Source organism: Eurytemora carolleeae, unplaced genomic scaffold, assembly GCF_000591075.1.
Source record: "Eurytemora carolleeae unplaced genomic scaffold, Eaff_2.0 scaffold286, whole genome shotgun sequence".
Taxonomy (NCBI): Eukaryota; Metazoa; Arthropoda; class Copepoda; order Calanoida; family Temoridae; genus Eurytemora; species Eurytemora carolleeae.
The window spans coordinates 142,345-162,967 of NW_019396322.1; the positions used below are offsets into that span (position 1 = coordinate 142,345).

At 32.9% G+C, this 20,623-nt stretch overlaps 1 protein-coding gene across 1 annotated transcript; it reads right to left on the bottom strand.

Annotated features, from left to right (window-relative positions):
* Positions 1 to 390: 390 nt before the first annotated feature.
* Positions 391 to 11,401, bottom strand: LOC111700917 (cilia- and flagella-associated protein 251). The gene is made up of 6 exons (XM_023471997.1): positions 11,297 to 11,401; positions 4,622 to 4,679; positions 3,974 to 4,086; positions 2,759 to 2,837; positions 1,976 to 2,050; positions 391 to 1,440 (listed from the first exon to the last, which is right to left on the bottom strand). Exons 1-6 carry the CDS (start codon positions 11,356 to 11,358, stop codon positions 1,360 to 1,362), a joined length of 468 nt encoding a protein of 155 aa, XP_023327765.1. The 5' UTR covers positions 11,359 to 11,401; the 3' UTR covers positions 391 to 1,359.
* Between the last annotated feature and the right edge of the window lie 9,222 nt (positions 11,402 to 20,623).

The window sequence follows — 20,623 nt, forward strand, 5'->3', positions numbered from 1 at the left end:
AGATATACAATTAAATGAGGGTATCTACCTAATCATCGTCCGGACAAAGGTTTAAAGGGTACTGTTGAGAATTGGACATTCCTCTTCATAAATGGAAGGTCACTTGAAGTCAATTTAGGGAGTTAAACATTTCGAAAGTTACGCTACAGTAATTCTTAATTAAAATGACCGAAAAAGTAGTGGGTTTCAAAGTCCTATATTCAGTATTCACAGTTCACAATACACATTAAAAAAATATTGATTTATTTTTGACTTTATTATTCCTGTCCTATTACATACGCAGAAACTTTTGATTTTTCAGAAAAAAATCTGCGGTTTAGAAAATTTTGATTTTAAAAGATCAATATAATCGACCAACGTAATTATTAATTCCATTTAATTAAAAACAAATGAATTTTATATATATATATTTTCATGGTTAAAACATAATGCCATAATGATAAGAACATAGAATAGGGATAGGTTAGACTAAATCAAGCGCTTAAATGGAAATATGGAACAAATCCAAGAACAGGGGTGGATATTTTTTCGAAAAAAACATTTCCCCCTTATGATTTTTTCTTAATCTTTTCTTATCATTTAAAAAATTCTATCCCCCCTGACTCTCCAAACTCATTTCTGAAAAATATACATCCCTGTCCAAGAAAATCTTTAAATCTATTAAGCTAAAGTTAATTAAAGGGACTAATGATTAATTTCAAAGAGCTGCACGCCGGATTCACAACGCTATCTATTAATTTCAAAGAGTTGCAAGCCGGATTCACAACGCTATCTATTAATTTCAAAGAGTTGCAAGCCGGATTCACAACGCTATCTATTAATTTCAAAGAGATGCAAGCCAGATTCACAACGCTATCTATTAATTTCAAAGAGATGCAAGCCGGATTCACAACGCTATCTATTAATTTCAAAGAGTTGCAAGCCGGATTCACAACGCTATCTATTAATTTCAAATAGATGCAAGCCGGATTCACAACGCTATCTATTAATTTCAAAGTGATGCAAGCCGGATTCACAACGCTATCTATTAATTTCAAAGAGATGCAAGCCAGATTCACAACGCTATCTATTAATTTCAAAGAGATGCAAGCCAGATTCACAACGCTATCTATTAATTTCAAAGAGATGCAAGCCGGATTCACAACGCTATATATAAAACTTTCGATAATTTTCAATTGTGATTTTCCATATAAGAGTGCCGAGAGACAAAACGATGAAATAAAAAACGGAATTTATTTATTATTGAAGACAAAGATCATATTGTCAGGCACCGTCATGAATCCTGCAAACAAATCTTTAATAAGGTGTATAGTCCGGCCTTACAACGGTATATTTTACGAAACTATCAACTCTCGTTAATTATATTTTTCTAATATTCTGACCAGGAGCCATCTTCTCTCCTATTCTTCTTACTGGTTTCTTCTCTTCAGTCTCCAGCTTCTAGACAAACAGATTTATTTAAAATGAAAATACACATTTTTAAGCATTTTGTTTATTTTCAACTTCTGAAAACGATATCTTAAATAATAAAAGATTAAATATATGTTTCACACGCGCAAGTTTTTAGTATTAATATCATCATTATTATCAACATTCAATTTATTCCAATTTGATTTTCCTTTATGAGCATGATGTCTGATTTACAACGGTACCCTTATAAGTGTTGTCTGATCAACTGTGCACGAGATGTCCATTGTTTCCTCTTTGAAAATTGATTAAACTTTAATTGTGACGTTTCTTCTTTGTACATTTTGCTTTAAAGACAATGGAGGACATTTTCAAGCTAAAATAACGACGACGTATTCCATGCATTATTGATCAGATAGATTTAAAGGGTACCGTTGTGAATCAGACAGGCTCTTTATTTAAATGGAGGGTCATTTAAAATTACTTCTACAGTCCCTTTAAGAATGTGACACTGTTCTTGTGTATTAACGTTTCTATTAAATAACTTTCTATTTTCTTATAAACCAACCTCCTCTGGTTTTTGTTTCAAGCTTCCTTTTGTTTTTGTTCCTTTTTCTTTCTTCTCCTCCTTCTCTTCCTCCTCCTGCAGAAAATATAGAGATGTTATGAGGATGATTTAGTTGACTGAGTTGCTGATTGTTCTTTCTGGTTTGTTTTTTTCTTAGTTTTGCATATCTCTTACAGCAGGTCACGGATTCTTTCTATATTCGTCATATCTTCTTTTTAAGATACTCACAGTAGAAGAATCTTTGATGTCTGATGGAATCATGTTCCATTTTCTGGTTTACCCGAACACTAGAAATTACTTCTTACAAGTTACAACTGCAGTATGAAAACAGTAGAACAAAATGGTGCACTTTTTTGTGAAAATTATATCTCATTTTGTTTGGAAACCTTCAATTGAAAAAAAAATCTGCGAAATTTTTATGATGTTCAAAGATAAATGGCAGTTTTAAAATAATACAGGTTAAATCCTTGCGCCCGAAAACTTAAGTCTAGTAAGTAAAAATATTATAAAATTTAATAAAACCAAACTTTTAAAGATAATAATTATAAAATTTATAAAATATGTCAGATTCTCCTGGAGCCTGTTAAAAAAAACATAAAATAAAAACCCTGTTACTGCCACAAACAATGCCAAATCTCTGGGCAAAAAGCATCAAAGACTGATTATAAAAGACACAAAAATTGTCAAAGGAAAATTTAGGCCATTTTTATACAGGTAATATAGTGAAGTCGTAATCGATACTATTACTCTGGATTAAAATTTAATTTAAATAAACAAAAATACCTTTTCTTTTATTTCCCAAACAGCAGGTTTGGTTTTCACAAATTTACTCAAACTTCTCCGAGGGAATATTTCGTCTTTTCTAAACAATCATATTTCTATGTAAATATATCATTTTTAATATAAATATATCTTTACATATAAAGTAATAATCTCTATTGGTCACTTTGATTTTATGTCCGAATATAATTCATGAGCCTTTGATCAATTTGCATCAAAGGAATCGAGCCTTTGCAAAAAAATTAAATTTTTTAATCCTTTTATTTTTGCAACCTGATGGAGTAAACCTATGATATTTCAAACTTTGATTATTTGATCTATCAGAATTTATAGTTTGAAATATCTAAGGTCTACGACATTGGCTTGCAAAGATGCAGGGTTAAGAAAAATCAAAGTTTGTGACAAAGACTTCATTCCTTTTGATGGAAACTAAGGATTATGTTTTAACAGGGTAAAAACCCATAATTAGTATTTATTGAAACAGATAAATCAATTCAAGAATTTTATTTCATTAACCTTATTAATCATGCGAACGCACATCATTGTAATAATGTATGTCATTTGGGCCTTCTGCATAGTGGATAAAAACAATGGCCGTTATTACATTTCTTTGAACGATCCGTTTCGCTTGTTCATCGTTTATTAACCTCACTATACTCAAAGTGAATAAATACTAAAGTGGACCAAACTCATAGTTGGATGACGACATTTTATGTCCCAAGTATTTAGAAATATGTATATATATATATAAATCTATCTATTTATCTAATGAATCTATTTATCTATCTTTCTATCTATTTTTATCTTACAATTTATCTACTCCATCTCGATATCTATCTATCTGTTAGATAACTCATTTAACTATCTATCCATCTATCTATCCATCTATCTCTCCATCTATCTATCCATCTATCTATTTATCCTTCTCCTCCCGTCTATATATTAATTCAACTATCCATCTATCCAGTTTTATATCAATACATTCCTCCACCCCAATTATACAATAAGTAAAAACATCCATCTGTTTAAAATATGAGGAAGAGAAATTTCCTGCAAAAACTAATATTCTTCTATCAAGCTATTAAGTCCAACAAAAAAAGATCTCTGTGAAAGATTTTTAAACAACTTTTTTCAGGACTTGTTTTTACTAAAGAATTTCATTAATCGTCATATTGAGCATTTATCATTGAACATTTTTAAATGAAAAAAAAACTTTACTTTTGGGTTTCCGATTTTTCCGATGGTTTGAGGATTATCAGACTTCTTCTTCGAGCAGCAATTTGTTTGATCCTGTCCAATCCTTCCTCTCCGTCCTTGTTTTCCTCTCCATCCTTAAAAATTAATTTATTAATTTATTTATTAATTATTATCTAAGCTTCGAAAGCACTTTGCACTTTTCTTTCTTGTAATAAATTTAGCTTTTGAATGGGTGACCCTAAAAAAACAGATATTAGATGTTTTCTGTATAGCTATTTTTCTTATATAATTAATAACAATTTTTTTCTATTTTTTATCTTTAATCTTTTATTTTTTATTTTTCTTCTCTTTTTCTTTTTTTCTCTTAATTTTCTGTACGAACTATTTGATAATTCCCTGTATCGACAAAAATAAACTAATCTTGAGAATTTTGAATCTCGACAATACTTTGGTATTTTATCTAAATTTCTAGACCGGAAGATTTATAAGTTTACTTTACAGTTGGATTTGTTTCCCTCCGTCTATACTCTTATAACCTTTCCTGTCCCAAGAAAGGTCCTAGGGTATTTTTTTTTGTCAAAAGAGTCCGTGAGTTTAGAAGAAAAGGGTTTAGAAATATGAGAAAAAAAACTGTAAAATGAATATTTGGTATTTTCCAAATTATTTTACCTCGTGTTTTTCTTCAGTTTGTATCTTCTCCCACATTTCTAGACTCTCACGACGAAACCTAAACATTAAACATTTAGTCAGCTTGAACAAAAATATTAGTCAAGTTGAACAGCATACTTTAATCATGTTGAACAGTTCAAATCTGTACTTGGGTGAAAAACAAATTTTGTAACATTTTTCTAGCAATTTAATGATCAATATTCAAGTCAATGTTCTTGTTAAAGTCAAGATACTACTTTTTATGTTAAAGAGCTAATCGTTATAAATCAGTCAGCTTTTTCTAAATATCAATCAACACAAAAAGGGCTCCCGTCGCGAATTCTTTTTAGCTTGCATATATCTAAAATATTGCAAAAGGTCAAATCCCCCCCCCCCCCCTTTTGAGTATGATCGGACACACAAAAACAAACAAGCAGAGATTACTACTTTATATATATAGAAAAACCCCCTTTATGTATGTTAAAAATTCAGTTCTTTTTATGATTCGGTCTTCAGTCAATTTTAAAATAGAATTTATTGTTTACATGTTTTATTCCGAATGGTCCCTTTTTCCCGTTATATTCAGAATATCATGTTCAGCTGAATATTCAAAGTAAAATATTCTATTCTATTCAAAACCTACAATCATGGAACATAATATCAGAAAGGGGGATGCAACGCAACAGAATGTAAAAGAATGCAAGGGGGCTTAATCAAGCGTGTTGCAAATTAGCACATGCTAAAATACAAAATGGAATTGCTTGTAGGTAATGGAACAGAATATAAGAAATTGTAAATGAAAACAAAAGTGTGCAAAAACATAACTATTTTTAAAACTCAAAAATGGAAATAACATTGGTTCAAAAGTTGCATAAATTGTACCAGAATACCGATTTAGTCTTTACCGTACCAGCCCATCTAGTGTACCCATTGATATGCAACAGAATTAGGCAGTCTGAACTGTGATGAACTGGTATTGGTATTAAACATAAAGAATCTAAGTTTTAAGGAAAAATTGTATTAAGGCAGCCATGAGAGCACAATAAAAATGGCATAATACATGAAAAGGGAGGCATGCTATGATGTTAATGATTATTATTGTTGATATTATTCCAATTACACACTACGGGGTTATCCACATAGAATACGACTTTAATTAAACGCCTAAAATTCAAGGATCTAAAGACTAAAATTGTTAGAATTTAACAAGTTCATAGTTACAGGGAACCAATAATTTAAGAAATAAAGGCGCGCTTAAAGGGAGTGTTCGCGAAAAATGAAAGGGGGTATATGCTTAATGCAATAAAAAAGCGCTTTTGATCGCCACTAATTTGACTTCTATCAGTTGCGTCTATAAGGAGAAAATTGTTAAAGACGTCTCATACCGAATAACTTAGCGCCGTACAAATTCAGAAAATTGCAACATATGACTTAGACCATATAACATCAATTTAATTTCAAAGAAATCATTCAGATATTACAACCTATAGTCATCGATTATATTTCGCAACATTTGTATATAGTTCATATTTTACAATATTTTATTTGTTTAGAAAACGTTTTAACGGATTTTGAAAACTGTAAGTGGTTCGCGGATTTCTTAGATAGTTGCGCAAGCAACAAGAGAAATAATCAAATTCAAAACAAATTAATTAAAAAATATTATAAAATATAAACTATATACAAATGTGGCGAAAGATAATCGATGACAATTTAAATAGATTAAATAAAATTATTAAAATTAGAAAATAAATTCAGGTTTTAATGCATTTTATTTTTTAAGTATTTAACAAAAACTAATGTTTTGTGAACTGGTGCTAATATAGCTAGATTCACCTGTAAAATAATATAACATGTGTTAATATATATAAACAGGGTAACCCACAAAGGATGAGACTGTAAAGACGACAGAAAAAGAAGTTAGACAAGTTGTTTGCCTTATATACAGTAATCTACTAGCTTATTTAATGATTTGACAAAGAAACAAACAAGTTTGCAGTTGCAGGGAATCATGAATATGAAGAAACTGACAGTATAAAGTCTGTACAGTCGTCTCTGAAGTATTATTCTTTGTAGGTAACCCATACCATGCAAATAAATAAATACTGGGGAAACCATCATTCCGAGGAAAACAAGGCTGAGCTCCTTTAAAAATAACCGTCGAAGAAGGAAAATAAATTTAACAGTTGTTGAATGACATAATTTGATATTATGTACTGTGAGAAGGTTGAGCATAATATTATGTACTGTGAGAAGGTTGAGCATAATATTATGTACTACTGTGAGAAGGTTGAACATATATTGTTTTCATAACTAAACCAATTGGGTTAGATGAATAGATAAATATGATTCGAAGACAATTTAGTTTTGATATGATAGATAGAGGTCAGGCATTCCCCTTTCAACTGCATTTATTTCCCTCCCTCCCCGGAAGTCTGGCTTAAGATTAGTGTTCTAGGCCTGCCAATATAATCAGGCGGTAAACAAGGCCTAACTATATAGCAGTGCAACTTTCGATGGAAAGACAGTTCTAATTTTCCCGCTGAACACAGAAAAATAGGGTTTTAGATATAATATATCCGCCCATCTATCTATCCTTCTATCTATCTATCTATTTATCTATTGTAGACGTATATCTATCTATCTATTCATCTAATGTAGACGTATATCAATCTATCTATTTATCTAATGAATCTATTTATCTATCTTTCTATCTATTTTTATCTTACAATTTATCTACTCCATCTAAAATCTGTATAGTTCACCAAATAAAAAACGGTTTTTTTTGGCTCCATTATTAATAAGATACAAAGTAACATTGTTATTTTTGTTGTCTCGATCCTCAAAACGTGGTATTGACGCTAAGTTTATCGTTTGTAATAATTTCTAATATGTTTTAGTTCAATTGCAACAATTATTATTTCTTTCTTAGATTTAATAATTAGAATTTTTGCCCTAATATTCAAAAGATCGCTCACAATCGCCCGCTTCCTTTTCTCATCCCCTTTTTCCATTCCCCCCCCCCCACCCCAGAGCACGTGACTGCCTGGTTGACCCCTATACAAGTATGCATCAATACTCATCTTCATTCTATAATCCCATTTAGATTTAGCACGCTATACCAACGTAGAGTGGGATCCATTAAACAGTAAGATAGGAAGACGACTAGACCCAAGTTAATAAAATCAAATTCTGATATTTAAAAAAAATTGATAATTTTTATTCGAACTCAGGTTCTTTCTTAATAGCAATATTTTATCAGAATTTGACATTCCACATTAAGTTGATCAGTTTTATTTTAAGAGGATGAATTCCCAAAAAATTGTCTTATTCTGAAGTTGCTTTAAAGAAAGTGGAGAAAAAGGAGAAACCAGATTTTTTTTAGATTTTTTTATCGATTTTGATGGTTATTATATCGTTAGAACTGACAAGGGTCAACCCAGACCGAATTATATATTTTCAATAAATGTGAAACTAACATCTGCTATTTTTACTCTACAGAGGTTTGGTTCATCACCATCACCGGATTTTAAATTTCATATTTCATATATATTCATAGTATAAAACTATTTGCTTCATAATGTTTACAGTCCCTTATCGATGTTAACACTCTTAGTTCTAATTAGTGGTATAAAAGGCCCATTAACAGGTCTTTAAAAAGTTCAATGAATTTCGAATTAATTCTATAAAAAGAACATCTTTTAATGCAACAATCTAATATTTTCAATTTACAGGGCAAAATAAAACCCCTTTACAATACATACGTTGATATGTATGTACAGGGTGTACCACGAATTGTCATCTTACGTATAGATGTTAAATTTGAAGTTATTTCGTTCAACAAATCTTTTAATCAAATATATTTTACTTTACAATCAATTCCACTACAATATGACTGCCATATAATATTTTTTATTATTCTCTTTGGTATTGAAAAACTTAACAAATTATGGAACTGTCATGTTTCGTGGGACACCCTGTATATAATGTTCCATGTGCTGTAGAATAATGTTTTTATGATGCCTTATCTTGCATATTGCACACTGGAGAATATGATTATTCAGGAAGAAGGTATTTTTTTCACGATACAATGGAGAAGGGAGGGAGGGGGAGGGTATCGATGGTTTAATATCGACGGTTAATTGTGGACAGTGGACACTAAAGTAAACAATAATTTCCCATCGGAAACAGCAGAGGATGGGGAGGGAGGGAGAGATGAGGGAGGGGAGGAAGGTCAACCACAACAGTGTCTAATCCTCCCAGATAAAACTATTTTTAAAGAATCGGGCCACGTTAGGGCATAAATGAAACATCAAATTTTTGTAAATCGAAAAAAAGTTTCAATTGAATAAAAGTTTCCAAGTTTAACGTCTTTAAAAATTTTCACCTTTTTTACGCGCATTTTTCAGATATTTCTGGTGTAGAATGCCGCAAATAATTTCAAGTTTATAGAACTTCAATCTTTTTGTTAACTATAGTGAAAACCATCGAATTTTTCCGGGTGGTTCCATGGGGAAAATTATAGGCAGAGGCATGCCGAATATTTTGCTATTTATTTTATATCACGAAGGTTAGCCAGTACGGAGGCAGAAGAGATTTAAGTTTGACATCATTCTCATGGGTTTGAAGATTCCAACATGATATAATCATTGCAATACTTTTAGTCCATCAATATTTTATGCCCTTACGTGGCCAGATTAAAAAAAATAGTTTTATCTTCAAGAATTGGAAACTTTTTAACACAAAATAATTGAAGGACGAGGATTCCGAGGTGGCTCGGACGAGAAAATGAGGAGAATGTGGCTCGGACGAGAAATTGTTGTGACTGGCCTTCCTCCCCTCGATGAGAGGATTAGGAGGAAAGGAAAGGAATTGGAAGGATGGGGTGATGATATGGGGAGGGATAGTGAGGCATGAGGAGGAGTGGGAAAGATGGGAAATGGAGGGTTGGAAGGAATGGGGGAGGCTTGGGGAAGGTGGGGTGGGNGGAGAAGGGAGTGAGGGTTGAGAAGGAGAAGGGAGTGAGGGTTGAGAAGGAGAAGGGAGTGAGGGTTGAGAAGGAGAAGGGAGTGAGGGTTGAGAAGGGGAAGGGAGGGAGGGTTGAGAAGGAGAAAGGAGTGAGGGTTGAGAAGGAGATTAAATGAGAAAGAGTGCGTTTGAAACCATTTTGCTGTGTTTATGTTTTTAATTGATAACCTAAGGGTGGTTTATTGTGTGGGCAATTAATGTCAATTAAATTCAAATTCTGCGTCATTAAATTCCATTTGAATGGATGCGTAGAGGCTTTACAGCATGCGTCTTTATCCTATATATTTGCGTATTTTTATTGAGATGCAGATAATCGTCTAAACTTACAAAGATAGAATATTTGAAAGTTTAATTTAAAATAAGTTTTAAAATATACATTCCTATTGTCCAAAACGTATGTTTGTTTTTAGTTTGATGGAAGCTATTTTTTTCGTCAAAATTTTGTGTGCAATGGACATAATGTTGTGATTTTTAGAAAAAATCCCTACTTTTTTTTTCGTATTATTAAAATATCNGGGGGGGGGACAGATATAAAAAGATCTAGGCTGCAAAATGGTCTACTGAGTAGTTGATAGGTATCTTAATATGGCTCAGCATTAAATATAGTTATTATTCTGTCTGTATAGCTGTTAGTACTCTGTGTCCTCTTAATGTTTGTATCAAGTCTGTTAAAGTTTGCATCGTGTTTCTTGTCTGTGAATGTTTGTATCATGTCTGTCAATATTTGTATCCTGTCTGTCAATGTTTGTATGCTTTCGGCAATGTATATATCATGTCAGTCAATGTTTGCATATCGTGCCTGTTAATGTTTGTATCATGTCTGTTTAATGTTTGTTTCATGTCTGTTTAATGTTAGTATCGTGTCTTTTAACGTTTATATCATGGTCAGTCACTGTTTATCTATCTATCTATCTATCTATCTATCTATCTATCTATCTATCTATCTATCTATCTATCTATCTATCTATCTATCTGTCCATCTATCTATCTATCTATCTATCAAGAAAAAAGCCACCTATGTCCTTTGCAATTAATCCCTTCAGAGCGAAACCTTCCGGCATGTGAACATTGTACAGTGCATGTAGGCACAAAGGCAGTTTAGATGCTTGATTTAGATAGATGGATAGATAGATAAAGCAATAAATTGATAGATAGTCATATAGTAAAGATATATAGATAGACAGATGTAAGGTTATGATAAATATGATGATGATGCTAGTAAAAGTAGTGATTATAATGATGATGATTATAATTATGATGATGATGGTGATAATGATAATGATCATAATCATCGTGTTAACAAGAGATGATCATAATCATGATGACGATACGATGATCTTGATCTGGATAATGACGATGATGATGATGATGATGATGATGATGATGATGATGATGATGATGATGATGATGATGATGATGATGATGATGATGATGATGATGATGATGATGATGATGATGATGATGATGATGATGATGATGATGATGATGATGATGATGATGATGATGATGATGATGATGATGATGATGATGATGATGATGATGATGATGATGATGATGATGATGATGATGATGATGATGATGATGATGATGATGATGATGATGATGATGATGATGATGATGATGATGATGATGATGATGATAGTGATGATAATGATAATATTAACCAACCTTTGTGCCGAAGTCTCCTTGAAAAGTGAACTGGAAGGTTTTCTCTCGAGAACCCCTGCCATTGCTGATTTTTTGCAAATTCTTCTGCAAAAATTAATTGAATCTTAAATTATTAATTCTTGATTAATTATAATAAAAACTGACTAATCATTGACTGTTAATTATCTTGAAGAAGTTAATTGGTCTTATTTATGATCACGCCCGGTTTATTTAATTTGAAAACCTCTAATGATAATTCATCTTTCATTGTAAATGATCGTTTAGTGATACTGAGTATGTCCGCATTATTAAAATGTTTGAAAAAGTTCGCCAAAGTTTGAGAAAAAAACGTTTACACCATCAGGTTGCTAAGATATATGGATTAGAAAATTATATAGTTTGAGAGGAGTAATCATTTCCTTTAAGTGAGAATAAAACTATAATATGTTAAAAATATACCATTTATTGTAATTATTTAAAAAAATTAAAAACATGAAAATATTCCCTATAGTTTGTGAACATTTTATAAAAATGTTTTTATTCAACCTTCCCAATCCTTAGAGTTTATATTCTCCTCTTACTGAGAAAGTGATTTTTTAAAGGAATTTGTATTATTTATATTCGTGCTTTGAAAGTGAATTTTTAAAGGAAGATTGGGTCAACACAATTTCAGGCTGATAAATGAAAAAGGATTTCAACTTCTGAAGATCAGAGAAGGAGGAAGTGAGATTTTAACAAAGAAAGACGGAAGGAAATGAGAAGAAAGAAAAGAATTGAAGTAAAGACATAAAGTAAGATTTCAACAAAAAATATTTTAGAAAGGATTAATGAAGTAAGAAGATGAAAAGAAAATATTAACTATGAGGAAGGAAAGAGGGAAAGGAGATTTGAGCTCATAAGGAGGAAGTACAGAGATGTTAATTCCTAGAAAAGAAGAAGGAAAGGAAGAAAGAAAGAAAGGTAGGAAGGAAGGAAGGAAGGAAGGAAGGAAGGAAGGAAGGAAGGAAGGAAACTAGTTTAGAACTCCTATGAAGGAGAGGAGAATGAGATGTGAACTACTGAAGATGTGAAGATGGAAGGGAAGAGGAGATGTTAACTCCTGAAAAGGAAAGGAAGAGGAGATGTTAACTCCTGAAGAAGGAATGGAAGGGAAGAGGAGATGTTAACTCCTGAAAAGGAAAGGAAGAGGAGATGTTAACTTCTGAAGAAGGAAAGGAAGAGGAGATCTTAACGCCTATAAAGAAAAGGAAGAGGAGGTGTGAACTCCAATAAAGTAAAGGAAGAGGAGATGTTAACTCCTATAGAGGAAAGGAAGAGGAGATGTGAACTCCTGAAGATGCTAAAAGAGACTGATCTGAACTAGTGAGTATAGAAGCTGCACCCAAGAATATAAATTACCAACAAACAGACAGATGAACAGACAGACAAACATACGCTCAAGATCTTGGATATTACGCATCCAATACGCAATCTGTACCCTTTTCTTCCTCGATACTTTGTTCACACACTGAAATGCGATAAAATCAAAGAATTGAGCGCAATTATTGAGTGCTTAATGTATTTTAAAAAGGGCGTATACCGTTTCAGAGCATTGAAATTTACGTGGGTTAAAAGGATTAGTTTTTACTTATTCTTCTTCATGTTCATCTTGTTCATCTTGTTCATCTTGTTCATCTTGTTCATCTTGTTCATCTTGTTCATCTTGTTCATCTTGTTCATCATGTTCATCTTGTTCATCTTGTTCATCTTGTTCATCTTCATGTTCATCTTGTTCATCTTGTTCATCTTGTTCATCTTGTTCATCTTATTCATCTTCTTCATCTTATTCATCTCGTTCATCTTGTTTATCTTTTTCATCTTGTTCATCTTGTTTATCTTGTTCATCTTGTTCATCTTGGCCATCTTGTTCATTTTGTCCATCTTGTTCATCTTGTTCATCTTGTTCATCTTGTTCATCTTGTTCATCTTGTTCATCTTGTTCATCTTGTTCATCTTGTTCATCTTCTTCATCTTATTCATCTTGTTCATCTTGTTCATCTTGTTCATCTTGTTCATCTTGTTCATCTTGTTCATCTTGTTCATCTTGTTCATCTTGTTCATCTTCATGTTCATCTTGTTCATCTTGTTCATTTTGTTCATCTTGTTCATCTTGTTCATCTTCTTCATCTTATTCATCTTGTTCATCTTGTTCATCTTGTTTATCTTGTTCATCTTGTTCATCTTGTTCATCTTCTTCATCTTATTCATCGTGTTCATCTTTTTCATCTTGTTTATCTTGTTCATCTTGTTCATCTTGTTCATCTTGTTCATCTTGTCCATCTTGTTCATCTTGTCCGTCTTGTTCATTATGTTCATCTTGTTCATCCTGTTCATATTGTTCATCTTGTTCATCTTGTTCATCTTGTTCATCTTGTTCATCTTGTTCATCTTGTTCATCTTGTCCATCTTGTTCATCTTGTCCGTCTTGTTCATTATGTTCATCTTGTTCATCCTGTTCATATTGTTCATCTTGTTCATCTTGTTCATCTTGTTCATCTTGTGTATTCAATTTTATCTTGTTCATCTTGTTTATCTTGTTCATCTTGTTCATCTTGTTCATCTTTTTCATCTTGTTCATCTTGTTCATCTTGTTCATCTTGTTCAACTTGTTTATCTTTTTCATCTTGTTCATCTTGTTTATCTTGTTCATCTTGTTCATCTTGTCCATCTTGTTCATCTTGTCCATCTTGTTCATTATGTTCATCTTGTTCATCCTGTTCATCTTGTTCATCTTGTTCATCTTGTTCATCTTGTTTATTCAATTTTTATCTTGTTCATCTTATTTATCTTGTTCATCTTGTTCATCTTGTTCATCTTGTTCATCTTGTTCATCTTGTTCATCTTCATGTTCATCTTGTTCATCTTGTTCATCTTGTTCATCTTGTTCATCTTGTTCATCTTATTCATCTTCTTCATCTTATTCATCTTGTTCATCTTGTTTATCTTTTTCATCTTGTTCATCGTGTTCATCTTGTTCATCTTGATTATCTTGTTCATCTTGTCCATCTTGTTCATCTTGTTCATCTTGTCCATCTTGTTCATTATGTTCATCTTTTTCATCTTGTTCATCTTGTTCATCTTGTTCATCTTCTTCATCTTCTTCATCTTATTCATCTTGTTCATCTTGTTCATCTTGTTCATCTTGTTCAACTTGTTCATCTTGTTCATCTTATTCATATTTTCATCTTGTTCAGCTTGTTCATCTTTTTATCTTGTTCATCTTGTTTATTATGTTCATCTTGTTTATTATGTTCATCTTGTTCATCTTGTCCATCTTGTTCATTGTTTTTTTTAAAAAATAGTGTTTTTTAACACAAATGTTTGCAACCGAAAGTATTTCATTATATTATCCATTTTAATTCTCAAAGTTTTTACAAGAATGTTGAATTAGTTTATTAACTGTATATTCTTCATGTATAATGTACAATGTACATGTATGTACTTTCCGTTTACGTCCTTTAGAACCTGACAACCTGAATAAATGAATTTAAGAATATTTAAATTTGCTTTTCTAACCTGGGCATATCCTATTCTGCATAATTTGCCGTATATACATTCGCAAATATGTTAATTCAAATCTGACAGTCATGTGTTTTCTACATTTTCTAATTGTGAAGAGAAAATTTAGATTTTTTTACGGTTTGATCAAAATATATTTAGATACATAAATTATTAGTTTTAAATCAATATATTTAGAATAATAAAATTCAAAAAGAATTAGTGTAATTATGATGCCTTTTGATGGATTTCCATGTTATTGTACCATCTTTTTACTTTTGTGAACCCTTTGCGATACCTTTGTGAATTGGACATACCGCTCTTCATGAATAAAGTGTAACTTGAAATTACGTATAAATACTGATACAGTAATACTTAATTACTGTTGCTTCCACTATGCTATGTACTGTTGCTTCCACTATACTATGTACTGTTGCTTCCACTATGCTATGTACTGTTGCTTCCAATATGCTATGTACTGTTGCTTCCACTATGCTATGTGCTGCTGCTTCCACTATGCTAGGTACTGTTGCTTCCACTATGCTATCTGCTGTTGCTTCCACTATGCTATGTGTTGTTGCTTCCACTATGCTATGTACTGTTGCTTCCACTATGCTATGTGCTGTTGCTTCCACTATGCTAGGTACTGTTGCTTCCATTATGCTATGTACTGTTGCTTCCACTATGCTATGTACTGTTGCTTCCACTATGCTATGTGCTGCTGCTTCCACTATGCTATGTACTGTTGCTTCCACTATGCTATGTGCTGTTGCTTCCACTATGCTAGGTACTGTTGCTTCCACTATGCTATGTATTGTTGCTTTCAAGCTATGCTATGTACTGTTGCTTCCACTATGCTATGTACTGTTGCTTCCACTATACTATGTACTATTGATTCCACTATGCTATGTACTGTTGCTTTCACTATGCTATGTACTGTTGCTTCCACTATGCTATGTGCTGTTGCTTCCACTATGCTATGTGCTGTTGATTCCACTATGCTATGTACTGTTGCTTCACTATGCTATGTAGTTTTGCTTCCACTATGCTATATGCTATTGCTTCCACTATGCTATGTACTGTTGCTTCCACTATGCTATGTGCTGTTGCTTCCACTATGCTATGTGCTGTTGATTCCACTATGCTATGTACTGTTGCTTCCACTATGCTATGTACTGTTGCTTTCACTATGCTATGTGCTGCTGCTTCCACTATGCTATGTACTGTTGCTACCACTATGCTATGTGCTGTTGCTTCCACTACGCTATGTACTGTTGCTTCCACTATGATATGTACTGTTGCTTCCACTATGCTATGTGCTGTTGCTCCCACTATGCTATGTAGTTTTGCTTCCACTATGCTATATGCTATTGCTTCCACTATATGTGCTGTTGCTTCCACTACGCTATGTACTGTTGCTTCCACTATGATATGACTGTTGCTTCCACTATGCTATGTGCTGTTGCTCCCACTATGCTATGTAGTTTTGCTTCCACTATGCTATATGCTATTGCTTCCACTATACTATGTACTGTTGCTTCCACTATGCTATGTGCTGCTGCTTTCAATATGCTATGTGCTGTTGCTTCCACTATGCTATGTGCTGTTCCTTCCACTATGCTATGTGCTGTTGCTTTCACTATGCTATGTGCTGTTGCTTCCACTGTGCTATGTACTGTTGCTTCCACTATGCTATGTGCTGCTGCTTCCACTATGCTATGTGCTGTTGCTTCCACTATGCTATGTGCTGTTGCTTCAACTATAATATGTACTGTTGCTTCCACTATGCTATGCAGTGTTGCTTCCACTATGCTATGTGCTGTTGCTTCCACTATGCTATGTACTGTTGCTTCCACTGTGCTATGTGCTGTTGCTTACACTATGCTATCTACTGTTGCTTCCCCTATGCTATGTGCTGCTGCTTCCACTATGCCATGTACTGTTGCTTCCACTATGCTATGTACTGTTGCTTCCACTAAGCTATGTACTGTTGCTTCCATTATGCTATGTACTGTTGCTTCCACTATGCTATGTGCTGCTGCTTCTACTATGCTATGTACTCTTGCTTCCACTATGCTATGTACTGTTGCTTCCACTATGCTATGTACTGTTACTTCCACTATTCTATGTGCTGCTGCTTCCACTATGCTATGTGCTGTTGCTTCCACTATGCTATGTGCTGTTGCTTCCACTATGCTATGTACTGTTGCTTCCACTATGCTATGTACTGTTGCTTCCACTATGCTATTTGCTGCTGCTTCCACTATGCTATTTACTGTTGCTTCCACTATGCTATGTACTGCTGCTTCCACTAAGCTATGTGCTGTTGCATCCACTATGCTATGTACTGTTGCTTCCAATATGCTATGTGCTGTTGCTTCCACTATGCTATGTACTGTTGCTTCCACTATGCTATGTACTGTTGCTCCACTATGCTATGTACTGTTGCTTCCACTATGCTATGTGCTGTTGCTTCCACTATGCTATGTACTATTGATTCCACTATGCTATGTACTGTTGCTTTCACTATGCTATGTACTGTTGCTTCCACTATGCTATGTACTGTTGCTTCCAATATGCTATGTGCTGCTGCTTTCACTATGAATATCCTGTTTTCTCTTTAAAAAACTGCTCATATCCTTAAGATAATCCTAAAAGCCAACCAGTTTTAATCAAAAACACTCCAATTGAAAAGAAAGCTAAGTTTAGGAAAAAATTGCGACTAGATGTCTGGGCTTGGATTTTCGAAATAAAGAAAGGGATCAAACTATTTTTGTGTATTTTGGACCTATAGATAAAACAGTATATAGATTGGTGATGTACGTGGCGTACACCAGAGCCCGAAGTTTTAAAGAGTATCGTTAAACGAAACTCCCGAATTTCCTTTCTGGGGGTCTTAACATTTTGTAGATTTTGATTTTAGAGATTCGACAAAAATGGAGAAATAAATAAAATAATATTTCATCATAAAAATATTGATATCCACAAAACTGCCTAACCCCATTCCTGAAACCCGGGTTTCATAATTGGTTTTCATAACGATACCATGTCTTAAGTTTTGAGCTCAGGAATTGCACTCCCCACCGATTCTATCGCACAGTAAGGAAATAAGTTTTTGCCAAAAAATCTAATTTTTCAATCACAATATCTTTGCAACACAATGTCGTAGACCTGAGACATGTGAAACTATAAATTCTGTTAGATCAAACAGTCCAAGTTTGAAAAATCAAAGGTTTACATCATGCATGATGTAGCAAATGTTGCCTGGCAAGATGAACAGTGGTACCTGGGTAATAGGTTTATGGATTAGAAAATTAAAAAAAAAACTAGAAAAGGAATTGAGTCTTCGCCAGAAACTCAAATTTTCTAATCCCTATATTACTTGATGGTTAAAACCGTTGATATTTCATCTAAACAATTCATAGTTTAAACTATCTAGGGTCTAAGAAATTGGGTTGCAAAGATATTGAGATTAGAAAATTTGAGTTTGTGGCAAAGACTCAATTCCCTTGTAGCCAAATTTTAATTTATTTCTGCCACTCATTGCATTATATAAGGTCTCTTTACTTATTGCTCATTGTAGAATGAGTCAACATGAAGTATCTACAGGATACAGAGTGTTCCACTAAACTTGACAGTTCTGAACATGAAGTATCTACAGGATACAGAGTGTTCCACTAAACTTGACAGTTCTGAAAAACGAGACACGTTAAACTAGAGTAAATTTCACGTTAAATTGAAATCTAATATGTTTGATAAATTATAGATAAAATATGGATAAATTTATTCTTCTCATATTTTGCATAAAAGCAAATCTAAAGAAGCTATCAGGTCACAAAGTTGGACCAGTAATGTCCCTAAACTTTAACCATCTTCTTCAGCTACTACACAGCATTAGCAAACATAAAAACCTTCTTATAATTTGGTGTATAATTTATGTTAAGTGTGCCTAGTTCTTTCTTGCATATTATAGAAATAACAAAAATCTTTGTTTCGATTTAATTTGAAGTACAAGAAAGACAGCAATTGTGATTGAAATATGGACTAATTGTTTCAAAATTTATAGAACGTAACTGCGTATTTTCTGAAACAGCGCAGTCAGAGAATTTGTTGTGATGTGTAATTCTAAAGCTAAAAAAATAAATATAGGGATTTAAAATCTTTTATGAAACTATTGTGTACTTTATCATTCTTACTCACTTCATGGTGAATTTCATAATGAACGTGCTATAAAGTAATCCTCGTGCTTTACAGTTAAATTAGTTGTATATTATAGCACCGTGCTATAAAGTAATCATCGTGCTATAATGTTAAATTAGCTGTTCATTATATATCCCGTGTGCTATAAAGTTTTGATTGGTTCCCGGATTTTCTCAAAAAAAAATTCAGGATATTTCAAAATATTTTCAACTTTATATTTTGACTTCTGCTTTTTTTAAAACTTATTTGATCTAGAAATAGCCATTGAAATAAGATAATGCGCAATTATTTCATAAAATTACCTATAACACTCTTATTTTGGCACGACGTGGTATAACGTTTTTTGACTTAAATTTTTTCTATTCCTCGAAGGTTCTCGCCTTTTTAGATTATATTTCTTCCCACACTAAAGCTCGGGACAAAATTGAATCTAAAAGTTTTCAATTTTTTTTTGAAAAAATGCGGGATAAATGATATATGACAAATCATCTTCCCCCCATTTGGTTATTGATTCAAAAACTAGATCACAATTCTAGCCTGCGAGCAAAAATCAGAGCGAAATCATTAAAAACGAGGACAGAACACTCCCCCCCCCCCCTCCCTTTGTATGGAAATGTGGACATTCTCCTTTCTTTTTTTCCAGGGGCCCTTCTGTTTACGACTGAATGAAAATTCTCAATACTAAAGATACTTTCATAACTTGTTGGAACACCCTGGATGTGTAAATGGTGAATGTTGAGAAGATTGTATAGTTTGAGTCTGCTGTGTAGGTGTTGAATTATGCAATAGATTTCTTTTAAAACATTTTGTAGCGACCTGTTGCGTATTTTGTGCAGTTACGGATACGCAAATCTCACAAAATCTGCACTTTTTGCACTTGTATAGTTCAGGGAAGTTTAAACATGCAAAAAACAGACACTTTTAAGTTCAGTTTCAATAAACTATAAAGTCAAAACGAACAGAATAAAAAGTTAACAGATAAGGTTGATGCAAATTTGTGTGAGTAATATTTTGGAGTGAATCAAGGTTTTAATGCAAGGAAAGTTATTTCAGAGGTGTCATGTATCTATTGTACTGCAGTGTAATGTAAACACGACGGATGTCGAAGCCTGACATGGGATCCATCTTTCATATAAAATATCAATGAAATATTAGGGTCATAGGAACCTATAATGTACGAATTATCAAAATTATCCATATTTAAAGCTTTTAACCTCCTAGGATACTAAACGAACACTGATATGCATATATTCTTGCTTACAAATTCCGTCCAGAGAGAACTGGTCTCAATATGTACGCAGAGTCTACCCAACTACAATTAACTTTCCTTGCATTATAACCTTGGAGTGAATTATTCATCTATTTGTGAGAAGGAAGGTGCCAATTTTATACCTAAGTGTCGTAAAAATATCGAACAAAGAAAATAGATTAAATTAAGTCTAAATATTTTATCTTCATGAAACAATGAACAATTATTCAGATTTTTTATATTTTAAACATCTTAGAAATTAAATATGCTCCAGGAATAACCAGTCCCCTTGTACCGACAATAAAAGGATAGGCCGGCCAATTTTGTCATACCTAAAATATCTACTCTAAATATAAAACTAT

Coding starts and splice junctions, on each gene's coding strand:
- LOC111700917 (XM_023471997.1), bottom strand. CDS start 11,358: ATGGCAGGGGTTCTCGAGAGAAAACCTTCCAGTTCACTTTTCAAGGAG. Junction 4,087..4,621: donor AAACTGAAGAAAAACACGAG/GTAAAATAATTT, acceptor TTAATTTTTAAG/GATGGAGAGGAAAACAAGGA. Junction 1,441..1,975: donor TGAAACAAAAACCAGAGGAG/GTTGGTTTATAA, acceptor CTGTTTGTCTAG/AAGCTGGAGACTGAAGAGAA.